The sequence below is a fragment of the Glycine max genome, chromosome 9, assembly GCF_000004515.6.
Source record: "Glycine max cultivar Williams 82 chromosome 9, Glycine_max_v4.0, whole genome shotgun sequence".
NCBI classification, from domain to species: Eukaryota; Viridiplantae; Streptophyta; class Magnoliopsida; order Fabales; family Fabaceae; genus Glycine; species Glycine max.
This window is the reverse complement of record NC_038245.2, coordinates 47616119-47632505: the sequence shown is the minus strand read 5'-3', so window position 1 is coordinate 47632505 and position 16387 is coordinate 47616119. Positions and strand designations below refer to the sequence as shown.

The 16387-nt window shown below is 32.8% G+C and overlaps 2 protein-coding genes across 2 annotated transcripts; both read right to left on the bottom strand.

The window, feature by feature from the left end:
* Positions 1-252: 252 nt before the first annotated feature.
* On the bottom strand, positions 253-3194 carry LOC100790345 (uncharacterized). Its single transcript, NM_001255247.2, is given in 6 exon segments — positions 253-544; positions 1239-1326; positions 1551-1621; positions 1696-1810; positions 2254-2305; positions 2814-3194. Coding segments are annotated over 6 exon segments (774 nt in total). The 5' UTR covers positions 3138-3194; the 3' UTR covers positions 253-420.
* Positions 3195-5565: 2371 nt separating this feature from the next.
* LOC100789813 (N-terminal kinase-like protein) lies at positions 5566-15334 on the bottom strand. Its single transcript, XM_006587751.4, has 21 exons — positions 14915-15334; positions 14491-14589; positions 14224-14375; positions 13685-13757; positions 13476-13598; positions 13011-13119; positions 11719-11798; positions 11491-11572; positions 11130-11269; positions 10920-11030; positions 10667-10783; positions 10472-10561; positions 9783-9836; positions 9363-9437; positions 9186-9261; positions 8991-9090; positions 8564-8633; positions 8172-8239; positions 7656-7762; positions 6654-6911; positions 5566-6180 (listed from the first exon to the last, which is right to left on the bottom strand). The coding sequence occupies exons 1-21, from the start codon at positions 15038-15040 to the stop codon at positions 5909-5911; spliced, it is 2382 nt and encodes a 793-aa protein (XP_006587814.1). The 5' UTR covers positions 15041-15334; the 3' UTR covers positions 5566-5908.
* Positions 15335-16387: the final 1053 nt, after the last annotated feature.

Sequence of the window (16387 nt, the reverse complement as noted above, 5' to 3'; positions counted from 1 at the left end):
TTTGTGTGAAGATACATACTTTTATTTGATCCATTAAATAGGGTGTAAGAACTACATCATTTCATGAGTCTCACATGACTTTCACCAAATAAACAAAGTGGGTTTAGAAAGTATATCAAAGTGTATTGCTATAATTCCTCATGATATATATTCAGTGTTGCCCTGGTCCAAAGGGGTGCACGGTGCACCGTGTCTCTTAACTTCTGAGTATATTCACCTAGTTCATTTTCACTCCTATTAGCACCGTCAATAGCAAAGAAGATAAAGATGCATTGTTTTAAGGATAAAAAATCAGAAATCACTTCAACAAAGCTCAATAGCTTGGTATAAATGGAATGTAAAATTAAGAGTTTGGTATATCCCCTTTCCACCAATAAAAAGAAATTGGTGTAGTTAAGAAACAGAATCAAATCAAATAAGCTATATATCTTCATCTGTTGAGATGTCAATCCCCATCAGTGACAGTTTTTCACACAGTGAATTGACATTCTGGAAATGTACCCCTCTGATGCCAACTTCAATTGCTGCCTCCACATTTTTTTGCCTGAGACATTAACCATATATATCATACACGCTTTAAATAAATCAGAGCAAGAGTTTTCTGATTAGCCAATTTAAATAAATTCCAACTCATTAATCCACCACACATTTCATTTACTTTTTGTTTCGTGATTTTGTCACACAACAGACCAATTCTGAAAGATTGCCACTCCTTTCTTAAGAATCATTAAAAGAAAAGGATTAAATATGTTTTTCAACCCTATAAATATGACTTTATTTAGTTTTGGGGTCCTTAAAACAAAATTCATTATCGTTAAACCTCATTATTGAGATGGCATGTGATGTCGCATGACTAGGTGTATAACTGTATCACGCTATGACTACATGGTGATAGAGACCATTTGAAAACATTTTAAAATTGAACGAGGAGCAAAATCAAGGAAAAAAATTAGAGGACTAAAACCACAGAGAATCACATTAAAAACATATTTTGTGGCCCAAGAAATCATTTTCACAAAAGATTAAAAAAAAGATTGTGACAGGGAGGAAAAAGAAATAATCTGCTGGATCACAAATGTCTGCTTCTTGAGAGAGAAATTGATATTGGATGCCAAGATGCTAGAACATAAAACACACATACATGCATATAGACCTATATATGAATGTGGAACAGATAAATGATATGATACTGTGGTTTCATTCTGATAAATGATCTAGTGTATAAAGAGAGAAGGAACCTGTCATCTACGAAAATACAATTTGTTGGGTCAACTTTAAGATGCCTTACGACTTCCTTATAGAATTCAGTATCAGGCTTCCTCTTTCCTGAAACACATAGTAAATGAGTCTATATTATATAAGGTTAGCATAACAGGATAGTTTGAATGGATGATTTAACCCTCACACACAAACAATAAAGCGTAAATAGGAAACAGTAGAGAATCATGACTTTGTTTTGTCCCACTAGAATCTAGACATTATCAAATGAAAAAGATGATCAATATAAGAGGCATAAAAATAGAGAAAGGGAGAGAGATTGTGTATTATACCAAATGCCCACGAACAAAATGTCCACGATAAATATTTTGATAGTTTTAACTTGTCTTCAATCAACTGGTACCTACAATACAAAAAATTCAGTAGGATGCCATGAAAAGAAAAACACAAATCACAATAGAAAAATAACTGTCTTACCATATAGGATAATTTGTAAAAGCATGCATCTCATAGTTATTTTGCTTTAAGGAAAGAAGCAACTGTTCGCTGCCTTCTATGTACGAATATCCACTTCTCATGCAAGATTTTAGGCCTGTCCAAAAATTAGAAACACACATGCAAGTCAGTAGCTTTATCAAAAGGAGCTTGAAGCACAGGAATGATGCATTTGGACTACTTTAGGAGTGTTCTTATTGAATTTCAACAACTATTACAACTTCCAGGACAGACATTAACTGTTAGAAATCCAGAAGGACAAGAACATTTTTTATATCAAAAGTAACAAAAAAGCTAACACGTTCTGGACTGTATATGATACTCCAGACCACAAACCATCGCCAATTTTCAGCTCATCTGAATCAGCTTGATCTTTAACTAAAAATCTCAAAAGTTCTAATTAAAAAAAAGAGAGAAAGAGAGAGATTTTTAATGTATTAAAATTAAACGAAAATATATATTATGATAAAGTTATGCCTCTTTAATTCAACGCAAACATGATTAAGCTCTACTTAGCAACAAAATCTTAGACCAACCAACCTTCCAAATCAAAATCCCTTCCATCCTTAAAAAATTTTCTTGCTAGCTCCATCTGGAAGAAAATGAGACAAATATTGATAAGAAAACTGTTGTTGAAGTAGAGACTGTCAAACTATTCTAAGTTCTAAGAAATTAGAAAGTAATGAATGAAGACCGGAGCAATACAAGCAATGTGGTTGGTTGGATGAAAATGGAAGTTTTTTTTTTTTTACATAGTGACCTTTGTCTCCTTTTTTCTTGAACCAAACCAACAAGTGAAACCTATCCTTCCCTCATCTCCCCTCCTCTCCATTAAAATCCCTCACCAACCCTTCCCTCATTTGAATCACATATCATGCGATTAGAAGATTCAAAATGGCCCTTTACCCAGATATGACTACATAACATGTTGAGGAGAAGATAAGCATATATTACATTTGACATAACGCTTTGTCAACCCCTCAAACACCCCCATGTGCAATTCAATTCAAAAACCAAATCCCAATTCAATTTCTGCTAATTGCTTTGACCTTTACACATACCACGAAAGAGGGTTCATACTCAAAGTTCATTCTTTTTACCTCGTCAATTAGACCCTTTTCAAACTCAATCCAAGCAGTGGGGTGCTTGCAATCTATGAGTTCCTTCAAAGACATTCCGAAGAAGGCAGGGACATCTTGGTAGAATGGGTCACGAACAAGGGTGTCCATGATATCAAACAGCAGAATCGGAAGCTTCCTTTCGTTGGTGTTGGTGTTGTTGTTGTTGGTCAATGCCATGCTAGTGATTGAATGTGAAAGCGAAGGTTTCAATCTGAATTTGAGACACAAATGTCTGGTGGGTCTTGTTTGGAACAAACAACAGATTGAGATTGAGGGTACTCCAACTCCTCCCATTAACACCATTTTCGTATCTCACTGTAACTCATTGCATCATGTTGCTTTCACTTCCTTTGTTCTCTCTTCAATATTCCCTCTGGTTTTCTTGGCCATAATAAACCATTTAGTTATGTTTTAATATTTTATTAATAAATTTCGTGTATTTTAATAATTGTTTTCTTTTTTGTTTGTTTCGTTAAGTTATCATGTCATCATGTGTACGATGGATGGTGGTGGTTCAATAATCGACGGACCATACCATCATTGGGTCATATTTGAATTTTCTAGCCTAAATTACTTTAGATCCTCTAATTTATTTTTGATGTTTAATTAAATCTTTTAATTATTAAGTGATTCAATCCAGTTATTTAATTATTTAAAATGATTCAATTGAATCTTTTATGTTAATTAGGTATTAACGTTATTAACATGTCATCTATGTGATAATTGTTGTTGGTGAATTATTAATATTAGCAACGTGAATTTGCGACCATTAGAGGAGAGAGTGACCATTAGAGGAGAGAGTGTCTTTCCCCCAAATTGTGATAACTTAGAGTTTCATTTTTGCAAAATTGATTTCGCAAATTCTTGTTGTTGGGTTGGCTCATCCACTAGTGACATTCTTACATGAGTCATAGTTTAAACCAGCATTCGAGGTCTAGTAATAATAATGGGAGTCAAAGATTTGTCCCATTTTGTAACTTGGACGATGTTGCAATTCTATAGTGCACAACAAAATATCTATAACAAGTCATGTTATCCTATCATGCACAATGTTAAGTCACAAAGAAATATTTGCATTCAATTGAAATGTTTAACCTTAATGCATCCAAACATATACATGTTCAACAGACTTATGAATGTGAATTCATACAATCTTAACTACAAGTTAAATCTATATCAAAATATGTAGGTAATCGTGCTCCCATTAAATATCATTGTCACATACACACACACACACACACACACACACAAAAAAGAAGTAACAAAGATATTCATTCATGCATGTCCTACTTAGCATGATGGCAGAGCGGAATTTTATTGTGTACGACAAGATATTTATATCAAATCATATTATCTTATCATGCACAATATTAAGACATATATGCAAAAAAAATAGAGCAATTCTCACTTAGCGTAATTGATTTAGCTAAGCTCATTATCCAGAAAAATTTTAAAAATCTCATAAAAAACATTTTGCTTAGCGAAATCAAAGGCTAAGTACAATAAATGCACATGAATGGCAAAATAATGGACAAAAGGCAAACACATTAAGCAATACACTAACAAAAAAAAAAACATTATCTTTGACCATGACTTTAAATAGACGATGGAACAAACAATTTTCTTCTTTTTCCCCTAATTGCATCAATAAATTCTACCCAAACAACCCTCGATCTTCATCTTCTTCTTCTTCACTACACAGTCTTCTTCTTTTTCTCGTAATTGCATCAACAAATCCAAACCAAACACTCGCACAATCTTCTTCTTCTTAGCAACAGAATCTTCTTCTTTTCTCAGAGAATTTATCTCCCTCCATCTAGTTTTTCACCACAAAGCTGAGTAAAATTTCAAAATAATCCTAACAGATTCACACCGTGGGTCTAAGAACCAAAACAATGTCATTTTGTGCCTCATTGAAACGATGTCGTTTTGTGCATAAGAATTCACCTATTAAAAAAATGACACATCATTTGTCACTTTAAATTGCACGGTTAACTTTAACACCTAACTGATGGAAATGATCTAATTGAACAATTTTGAATAATTAGAGGATCCAATCAAACCATTTAATAATTAGATAACTTAATTGAACATTGAAAATAAATTAAGACAATAATTTAGCCAATTTTCTATTAGTTTTTTTTAATGACTCTTGAAATTTTATTTCCAGTCCTTTTTTATTTTTACAAAAGTACTTTTTTGAACTTTGTATTTAATTCCCGAAATTAATTTTTGGAATGTATTTAATGTATTCCAAAAAGAATTCCTAAAATATTTACAAATTTCTACAACTATGACAGTGTAGTTAAAGAAATGCAACCTGATGATGGCCTGATAATTCTTTCGAAGTGTAGGCTGAATGTTTATAAAACTGATTTTAAAATGAAATGATTTATATTTAAATGCTTTAATTTTAAAAACAAGCTAATAATAAAACTTAATATTTAGTCATTTTTTATTTAACACAAAAGTGACTTAATTACTTCCATTAAAAATTAGCTCTGAATTTAAAACCAAATATTTACTTAAAATTACGTTACTCAGTAGTATTTCAATATAATTTTAAATAACTCAACGTGAATCCAAACATTCACTAAACATGTTTCATTTTTAATCTATTTCCTAATCGTATGAAATTTGGTGCTTGTCACATTGAAAAAGAGACATGACATTGCATGCATGCAAAGTGCACAAAATTTGAACCGTAAATAGTAAGTTTAAGTAGATCCAGTACCAAAAAACTTTCCTGCATATGATCAAACTAATTACATTACATCTAATTTGTTCCTCAAATAAAAAAGTTAAAACATAAAAAAATATAGCAAATATACCACAGCCTTGTTGCCTTACAACAATTCAGAAGATGCTGCCCGAAAGTTTCCCCTTCAAGTAAAATTCTTGAGATACAAAAGAATAGTATTACAAATCAATTTGTCAATAAAATCACAAATGTAATTCATATATCATAGATAACGGGTCTTGTATTTTAACATGGTCACTGCCACCGTAAGAAAAGGGCGACTAGCACTAAGATTAACTCTTTCGCCATTCCTTCGGTTCCCAGGCAATTTGGATTACATGCCTGATGATGTCCGGTTTATCCGCTGAGCACCTAATTTTGGAGCAGCAGGTTTGGCTCCCCTACCTCTCCCAGCCGATAAGGGTTTGGCCTTGATCGTGGGTGCTGGAGCAGCAATGGCCGCCCAAGGATCATCATCATCAGTTTGAGCTGATTTCAAATTTAAAGGTCTTGCAGTTTTTGGCGCAGGAGCTGCTATAGATCCCCACAAATCATCATCCTCATCCTTGTTCAATTTTGGTGTACTTTTGGATAGCAAATTTGAGGCTAAAAATAATAATAATTAAAAATAATAATTAATACAATTCCTGTATATAGGCAAATTACTAGAGAAATTTCCTGGAAATTGTCAAAACTTTCATGTACAGATCACAAGCTACATAAAATGGCAATAACATCCCTAAAACACATTATGTATTTTCTTCAGTAATACTATAAAAAATGACAAAAAAGCTCAGTGCATTTCTTAGTGAGGTCAGTAATTTAACAGAAATGCCAACCCAACATTTAGTGCAAACTGCAAATTTGAATTAGGAATTCATACACTCACATCAATCACTTTGTGGATTGTCATTAATTTTAGGCATAAAACATGCGACAGTTTTTCAAGTCATTCTGTTCTGGTTTGGCATAACCATAGATGATAACTCTCAATCAGACACTGAAATTATTAATAGTAACTAGTAACTTGTAGTCATGGAAATTAATACCAAAATACTAACAGAGAAATAAAAAAATACCTTGCTTTGTATGTGAAATAGGTTGAGAAACAGGCCGCCTTTGAGCTGCTTGAATGTTTGCAAGAGCTGGAGCTGGCTTTGTCTCCTCAAGCGGTTCCAGATCATCCCACCCATCCCTGTCACTTCCATGCTCCTCATCAATTCCATTCTCAAGTTCCCCCCAGCCATCTGTTGATGTAGGAGATGTAGGGACAGGGTGTTCAGCCAAATCTGCAGTAGAGCTTACATGGGCTGCTGCTGTTGATGGTGTCTCTATACCTAATTACTCCCAAAAAATAAATGAAATAAACATGGGTAAATGTTGGAAAAGTGTACTTATGGAAAGAAGCTGTCCTAAATCCTAAATTAAGCAAAATGAATTAAGGCATCTTCAACAGATCAGATACAGAAACAGAATTAATAGCTTTGCATCTAGAAAAAAAGGATATGAAGATGATGGGTGATATGACATCTTCAGTTATTTCTTCACCCATGTTTTTTCTATTTTTGTTCTTTTCTTTCTCTTCAATCAACAGTTAAAATAAAATTACATTAATACAAAATCATATCTCTACTAGCTATAGTCAGGTGATTCAGGCAAGATGAATCCTTAAAAAAAATGTGACATCAATTTAGTCACTCAAACATGAAGAGTGACAACAAAATCGTCCGTATGTTAATGGACTGTAAAAACACTGTTTATTCGTCCATTGATGGAGGGACTAATTGATGTCACTTTCCCGTGAAAAGGAACTAAATTCATGTTACTCTCAATGATGACTAAATTAATGTCAACTTTCTTTGGAGGACCAAATTAAATTCACCTTTTTTGCTTGATAGAACAAATTAAACTGAATTTTCTTGGGAAGACCAAAATGATGTCACACTCACTTGGATCGTAAGGGTTTACTTTTTCTACAAGCTCTTCATTAATGAAACTAGAGAAATTGACATATAGTCCACACTGTCAATGTCATTGTTTCCTATGTTTTGTTATAGATTCACGGTTAGGATTAGGCATACCTGCAGTGCCATTAGAAGACGTCGAAGTGATTGCAGTCGAACTTGCAGAAGCAACTGGAGCATGATCAGAAGGTTTACCCTTCAAGGTCAAAGAGCTCATAGCCCACCTGAATGGTGACAAGGGTTAAATCAGTACCAATTTATTGATGAAAATGTATATATTATGGGAGGGTAATTGATAAGAACAAATCATAACTATCGTGAGCAATCATGCATTATTAGATACGTGTAATAATAAATGTCATGTTGGCAGTTATGGGTATATAAGTTAGGAACAACAAAGTATTAGAAAATGTGATAGATAATAACTTATCCTGAATTAACAGTTCTGTATTAGAAGTAAAAACTTGAGAGATTTTACACATAAAAGCTATTTTCGAATGAAAACTAAGCTATTCTAGACATACTACACTGTGAAATCTAACATCAGAAGTTCATATGATTTCTCTCTCTCTCTCTCTCTATCCATTGCTTAACATTTGAATTTTCAATCACACAAAGTTTGGACTGACTCACCCAAGCAAACTAGCATTTCCTGGAACAGATGAGCTTCCCACACCACAACTGGTATCTGCTGCATTTGTCTTTAACAGAAAATAGAAGAACACCAGCATCACATTAGATGATCATCTTCATAATACATTAGTCTATATAATGATGCTTTCTCAACATGAGAGTTTTGTTCTAATAGAAGATCTTTTTAATTAAAATTTGAACAAATGATATTAGTAGTGGGGGATAAACATATTATCAGAGGTGAAGTCTAAGAGATAGGCATGTATACACACACATATAAATTCAGCCTGCACAACTAATTTCTTCTAAAAGATATTATACATTACACGCTGGCTGATTTAGGAACCATGATAAGCATCAGAATAATAGCCAAAAACAATTTCAGAGTATACCTTTTCATAATGTTGCTTTGCTATCTGCAAAAATTGATCAACAGCTTGAAATGCCTTAGTTCTAACATCACTGTTTAAACAATGAAAAGAACAACATGCAACCATTGTCTCAATAAATGACCAAATAACCAACAGTACAAAAAAATGATCTCTATTTAGAATATAAAGACAAGAAACAACAAACAAAGCATCACATAGCACATGTATAAATATATAAATATATGTACAAAAGAAGATCCACGTGAGCATATCAATATATAATAAATAGGGAAAAAAGGGAATCAAGCAGCAATGAATTACAATACAAAAAAGATGAATCAACCCCCTAAAAATACTAATTAATGGGGTAAATTAAGTCACTGAAATATTCCTCATCTTCACATGGTAAAGGAATTACAAGGAATACAAGCTCATAGTGAGATATAACCTGTCAGGATCAATTGTGAGCACAACAACATTAGGAAGAATCCGGGTTGCAACTTCAGTGATGTCATAGTAGGAACTGGTGGCGCATAAAGCCATAATGCCTGAATGATAAAAATTCAAAATTACGTAAAAGAATGTTGGAGGAAAAGTGTAACAATGAAGAAGAGTTATAGATACATGCATATGGTTCTGATACCTGCTCCTCTAGCAGGTGGAAAAGTATCACGTAATGCACGGACTGTAAATGCATTAATCAAAACTCTTTTTCTTGTCTGCAAAATAGCTTCCATGTTATTTCACCAAAGAAAAATATGCTAACATTATTAAATAAAGCACAGCACACTTTGAATTTCAGAGCACATTTGGAACATACTCCTTCATTTAAGTAACTTCCAATATTGCCTAATAATATGGTAGTATTTGTTCTAATTGCTGGCTCTTCATCAACCTACAAAAAAATGCAAATGGTATACATTTTATATGTGGAAAACCATGAAAGCATGAACATAAAAAAAGCAAATAATAGAAATAAAAATGCAGATATTTTTCCCTGAATAAAATGCTTGCATACCAATCAAATTGGCAGTCAGGTTATCAGTAAATTTTGAGAGATAAGAGATGTGAACAACATACTTCAAAAAAGGATCTATGTCCTAATCAATACATTATAAAATTTTAATGGGACACTTCAAATTTTTGTGTCTCCCATATTGGTCTCTCATGTCCAAGATTCTTAGAAACAGTCTAAAACAATTTTTTAAGAAAAGGGCAAAAGAGTTGGTTGAGGAAGTACCTGCAACTTTGACAGATACTTCAATAATGACCCTGACATTGTCCTTTGAGACAACTGCAATTATGAAACAAACCACATTTTAACAAACAATTGTGCAGTGAAGTTCACCAAATAAATAGACTATAAAATTTGGGAAAGGAGGAGGAAAAAAATAAAGAAAAGGAACAGTACAGGAAACAAGCTCTAAAAAGTACATGATACTTTAAGAGTCAATCAGAATTTGATGACCATTTAATATTACAAATATCAATCTAATGTAAACTATGCATCTCATTGAAGTGCATTAAACATCCTTAATGTAAACCCAATCTTACAATTATTATATTTGAGCATCGTAGAAAACATTGTTAAAAAAATGCATATTGAAGTGGTAAGATAAACCAAAGAGCAATAAAAGATCTGTGCTATTTCCCCAGCTCTGACACAGCTTAGACCTCTGTTTTATTAAAGACAATAACTTACTGAACAAAGATAACAAAGATAATGTTACAAGTGTCATGCCTCCCCTCAAGCAGATTTTTCTTCTATGTAAGTTTGACAATAATCAGGTCAAACATGCTATACAAACACAATTAGCTATAAATGTTACATGTATCTAACATTCCATTAACACCAGTAACACTTTTATATTTTAAAAAGAAACCAAGGCAAAAGCAAAACCCATTTATATCAATATATAACAGACATACCTTTGGAGCCAGAATTAACATAGACTTAAGAGTCAGTTCCCTGAGAAAAGCAGATGTATCGGAGAACCCAGTAGCAACATGAGGGTAAACCTAAGAATTTCAAAGTATCCACATTGCCAACATGAATGTTAGTATATATTGTACAAAAAGGAATTGTCAAGAACAAAAAAAAAAGTAGAGAAATCGGGTGCATACTTGCTCATCAACAGCTTGCGCTGATAACGACTCTCCATATTGATCAATATGTTGAAGAAGGGCAACTCGTATAGCTCGATCATTGGAGGCAAAGAGTTTTACAATTGTTGGAAGTACCTAGATATGAATATTGAAATCCAATAAAAGAATGGGACTGAATCCTAATTATAAAGAGTAAAATGGAGATAAAAGTATGCACTGTATGGAAGGGAAAAGAAAATCATTGGCATAAAAGTATGAAATTATAACTTACCTTGACATTAAACTCCTCAGCTGAAAGCCAGGAACCCATTTTCAACAATGCAGTCAAAGCTGAGGCAGCAGCTGAACCAAATTCAAGGGCAGAAGCTAATAAAGGAAGTAACTGTGAAAAAAAAAAAAAAAACATAAGAATCATAAAAAAATTGGATAACAAAGGTGGATCCGTCTATAGTTTATAATTAGAAATTCCACAGAAATATACCTTCTTCAACACTATCTGGCGAGGAAGTTGCTCAGCTAAATTTGGAAGCTTGCGGAAGAAGGTGTCTCTCTCCACACTATCTTTCAAACTGAGAATTTCCATGAAATGTATCGTGTCTACCAACTTATTTTGAAAATATTCTGCATATCCATTATTGAAAAACTCAAACTATTAAAACGGATATGATTGCAGAAAATTATATCAAAGGCAAAAACTATGAGTCTATGACAATCATCAAAACAAGAAAGGCAAATGTTTAGATAAGATGAGTTACATAGAATAATAAAGCAAACTTTCTTGTTTACAGGTGATCATGAAGCAGAAAAATCCCCATCTATATTATATATCAAGGAGCACTCACCGCTGTTTTCTATAAGCTTTGATGTATTTAATCTACGAGAGGGCATGGAACTCAATAGTCGTTGGTAATCTGGAAGCAGAGACTAGACAAAAAAAAAGTAACATATAGAGATGAAAAATGATTTTTTCAAAAGAATAAAACATAAAAGCAATCAGCAAACTAAAATATCCTTTAATTTCTATATAATAAGTCATAAAATAAAATAAATAAATAAGAGAAGCTGCTGACCTTGGGAATGGAACCAATGTTGCGTAACTCCTCTGTTTTGCCCAACCTCAGTCCAGAGAATACCTCATAGATTAGGCAACCTATAAAATTATGATTTTTAAATATGTGAGAGAGGTATACATAGAAAGGTAAAGACAAAAAATATTCAGTGAACCTACAATATCTGTCCAAGTTGACATAATTTAAACTAAAACTACTCACTGTCCCAGAGAAAAGTTAGCCAAGTTCTTCCAACACATGAAGAAATTCTTAGAGAAGTTTCATGTGAAAGAAAAGTTTTTACATTAGTAAATATTGCATTGGGAAACACATCCAAATTTTCAGGTTCACATGAATGAGATTATCAGCAAGATAGCAACAATTATGCAAATGCAGAATATAAAATATTTCTATTTCTTTCCTTGATTACTGAATTGGCATTATGATCCCTTCTCAACAACAGGTGCAAGTAAAAACATCCCCAAGCCCAAAATATAAGTGGGTCAAGGAGGAATTCTACTAATTGCATAACAAGAAAACCAGAGAGTGATTGGCAAATTTATAAAACCAGATATATATATAATATAGTCAGAGTGGGGCCTGTTTTTAGTCATAGATTGTTTGGTTATTAAATAAATGCTGAAAAATAGTTCTTATCTGAGCTAAATATTAGATAAAACCAGTCCGATCCAACACTCTTTGTTTCCCTGTTTCTAGTCCATATTTTCCAAATTATCTCTCTTCCATTTCATATTCCCTTTCTCTATCTTTCAGCTGGATTTAAGGATGGTTATTGGATAAGATATAGTTACAGGTACCAACAATTCATCCAATGCCCAATTATTGGTCCCTATAACTTTATCCAGATAAACATGCTTACTTTATTAACTTTAGAAAATCGCAAACTTTGACATTTATATAAATAAATTTAGTATTAAAATTAGTTTTGAAGTAGTTTTAACCACACTATGCCTGATCAAAAACCGAATTATTTTCACATGGCCTTCTGTAACCAGTACCATCTAGCCCCATTTTAAACTAGTTTTAAAAAATGCAAAAACACCCCCTAGTGTAATTTCACAAACTAGAAAACAATTTTATTTAAAATTCTCAGTGGAACTACCCAATACTAAATGAGAACAAATTGTAAAATATATGTTGGGGTCATGTGACTAAATTTGCAAGGGGAACTGAAACTTTAAAGGTAGAAAAAAGACACAAAAATAGCAGATTGTTCCCGTGTTCTATTGCACCATATAAACCAATTTGCTATCACTATGAACTATCATCAAAAGGAACAGAAAACAACATACCCATGCCCCAAGAATCAATGGCCCATGGAGGAGACTTCTTAATTGCATCCCAGTCTGATTTTGCCAACTCCATTGGTTTGTATTGTGATCCAACAAGCCATGCATATTGCTGAACAGGAAGCATGAAAACTTGTGAGGACAATTTTGGTTTCCCTATTCCATATCCTTTATTTTAAAATAAAGAAGCCCAGATCAAATCATTACAAGGGAGTGTCCATAATATCAAATTTGTCATAAATCTAATTTAAGTCTTATTAAGTTAGAGATGGCCAAAATTGGAGAACAAGTTTTAGTTGACAGACTCCAGTCTGTCAAAGTTAGCATGCCATGGCCTTTTAATCTCACAGACTCACACCAAGAAACTTTTACCCTCTAAAGTGAAGTAATTATTTCACTTAATGTAAATTCAAATAGCAATGCCAAAACAAACGAGACAATGTTTTGCAAACAAACACATAAATTTACCAGCATTTGGCCAGAAGACGCTTCACTGCTCCCATCAAACTCCGATAGAACATCCAAAGCATGAAGCTTCCAGTCCAAAGTTGGTGTGACAACAGTACTAGCCATGCAAATGTTGCCATGAACCTGCAACAGATAAAACATGTCAAGATATATTTAAAAAATAACAATAAAACAAAATAAAAACAATAAAAAAGCTCATAAATACTCACAAGTTTACAATCATTATTCAAGAAGCTCACAGCTTTAGCTATTTGATGAAGACCCAAAGCATAATATTCATCCCTACATAGCCCAAACAAACAAGTGACTACCACTGATTACTCAATTCATGGACCAATTGATACTTCAAAGTCAGTCATACAAGGAAACATAAAAGGACGTCACACATCATGTCAGGTGCAATTTTAAAACCTAATGCATGATATTAATAACTCAATTGATAAATGAAAGTCACTAATACGAGGGGAAAAAGAAAGACACAAGTAAATAGTGACAGTGTAAATAGTTTACATTGTTATACAATCACAATTGAAATGTATGATAAGTTTAGTGACTTTTATAATAATTAACTTTTTTTGGAAATGTACAATAATTAACTTAAAGTCATATTTACCATATATTCTGATTGGTTGCCAGTGTAAAAAAAATTATATGGACAGTGGATAGTAATTGAACTCAAAAGACACTACGCTTTTAGAACTCCATGCATGACACTACACGTTTAAATCAGCAATTACTCAATTGATACCTTTGTGTACCTTCAAGCCCTAACTCCTTGATCTTCTCAGATAGCGGCATCACAGGCTCGGTCACAATATATATCGTGACCTTAGGAGAACCCGCATCGTAAGTCTCAATCTCAGCGCTGTGAAGAAACGACAAGATATTCGGATGCCTGACCTGAAAACCAGCAACACCACAGCACAATCAACAAAACGACAAAATCCACAAAACCAAATGAAACATAAATAAATGAAAAATAAATCCTAAAGTTAAGAATCAGAGACTAACTCACAGTTCGGAGACGCTTGACGCCGTTGCGCGCGGCAGCTAAGTGACCGTCCTGAGCATTGGAGCCAGAGAGTGAGAACACCGAGACGGGAGAACCGTCATCCTGAGACAGTGACGACGTGGCAGTGTTATATACATATTGGAATAATGACATATGAACACCTAATTGACACTCTGCATTTGACTGTGTTTCTCTTCTTTTCACATCATATTACCTATTAATTCCATACTTGAATCTCTATCTCTCTTAAGGTGTAGATTAGATTTAGATGTTATATGAATATCATGAATACCTACACAGTTATACGCCTAATTCACACTCTCAGTCACATCATGTTGCTTACCAGTAATCACATCATTACTTGATGGATCATTTTTGAATATAGAGTATGAATTGGAAGGTGGGAATTGTGGTGGAGTGAGTGTACCTTGGAGGTGCCGCGAGAATGAGTCCAAGAGCCCCAAGCGGAAGGGTAAGGTTCGGCGATGGTGTAAGGGAGATCCTTGACGCCGGTGCCAGATCCGCCAACGACCTCTTTCAGGAATTTGAACATGCTGAATAGGAATCGGAATCGGAGAGGGCGTTAACCACCGACGCTGGATGATGGATGAATCTGATCCGGTGTTTCGCGGTCTAGTGGTGGTGCACAGGCGAGACCGTTATTGCGTTGCGTTGCGTTGCGCTGGTGGTGGAGCCAAACTAAAATACCCGACACACATCTTTTCTATTGTCAACCAGACTTCAAAAAATACCAGCACCAGCTCAATTTTTCACATTATTGGGAATAATGGAATATGGAATATACACTTACAAAATCTGGAGGTTCATGCTAGATAAGCCCCTCTCTTTCAGACCAATACTCATTTAATATTTCCCTTTTCTTACAAATTCTTTAACAATCAAATATTATTTTTTTATTTCATCTCTCTCATTATAATTATCATCTTATTGTTTCACAAAACAAAAATAATCATCTTGCAAAATTATGCTATAATCATTAATTCACTTTTATTTTATTTTATTTTTAGCCCATATCATTAATAATATAAGATATGTAAATGGAAAAAACTAAGTAATGATATATTAAAAAATTAAAATAATAATTTTTTGATATAATTTTTTTCTTATTACATGATGATTATTTTGAGACAGAGAGTACAAATTTTTGCATTTAAAGAATTAATTTTAGATTTTAATTTGTATGTATTTATTAGCAATATATATATATATATATATATATATATATATATATATATATATATATATATATATATTTCCAATTAATTAGAATTTATTATTGATATGTAATTAATAAAATCATTATACATGTCAGGTTTAGAAAAAAGTTAGGAAAATATTTTTACAAATTTTAATGTATAATTTTAAATTCTAATATACAGAATGAAGAGATAATTTGTTTTCCTAAGGAGTAAAGATATTTTTGAGCTTTCTCAACTAAAATTTAAAATACTTTTGATGAAAAGCTCTTAAAATTATTAAGTAATTTATTTAAAAAGAAGAAAAATAAAAACAAATAAGTAGCTTTTGAAAAAGCTATATAAAGCAACTTATTCTCAACTTATGTGGAACATTTATTGGGTATTACCTTCGAAACAAGTAAATGATAGTGTAATTTTTTTTTACTATTTATAAATTATAATTTTTTTAATATACCGTGATAACTATAAATTTGTAAATAAAACATTATGTTGATATGGGTATAATTGAGCCTGGATATTTTAATCAAGGTTTCAAATTCAAGATTGAAAACTTAATATGTGAATCTGACTCAACAATGGATTTGAAGATGATTTCCTATGGCGTCTCTATTACTCATCCGTTTGCAGCTCTGGTTAACAGTATCGATCATATCATATTGTCATAAGGATTGGTATCTCTT

Bases quoted from the DNA above. Each gene is read 5' to 3' on its own strand.
- LOC100789813 (XM_006587751.4), bottom strand. From the start codon at position 15,040: ATGTTCAAATTCCTGAAAGAGGTCGTTGGCGGATCTGGCACCGGCGTC. The intron at 14,590-14,914 runs GTACACTCACTC...TCACTGTCTCAG, and splicing joins ATTCTCGCGGCACCTCCAAG to GATGACGGTTCTCCCGTCTC. The intron at 9,262-9,362 runs GTATGTTCCAAA...GCTATTTTGCAG, and splicing joins GAAGTTACTTAAATGAAGGA to ACAAGAAAAAGAGTTTTGAT.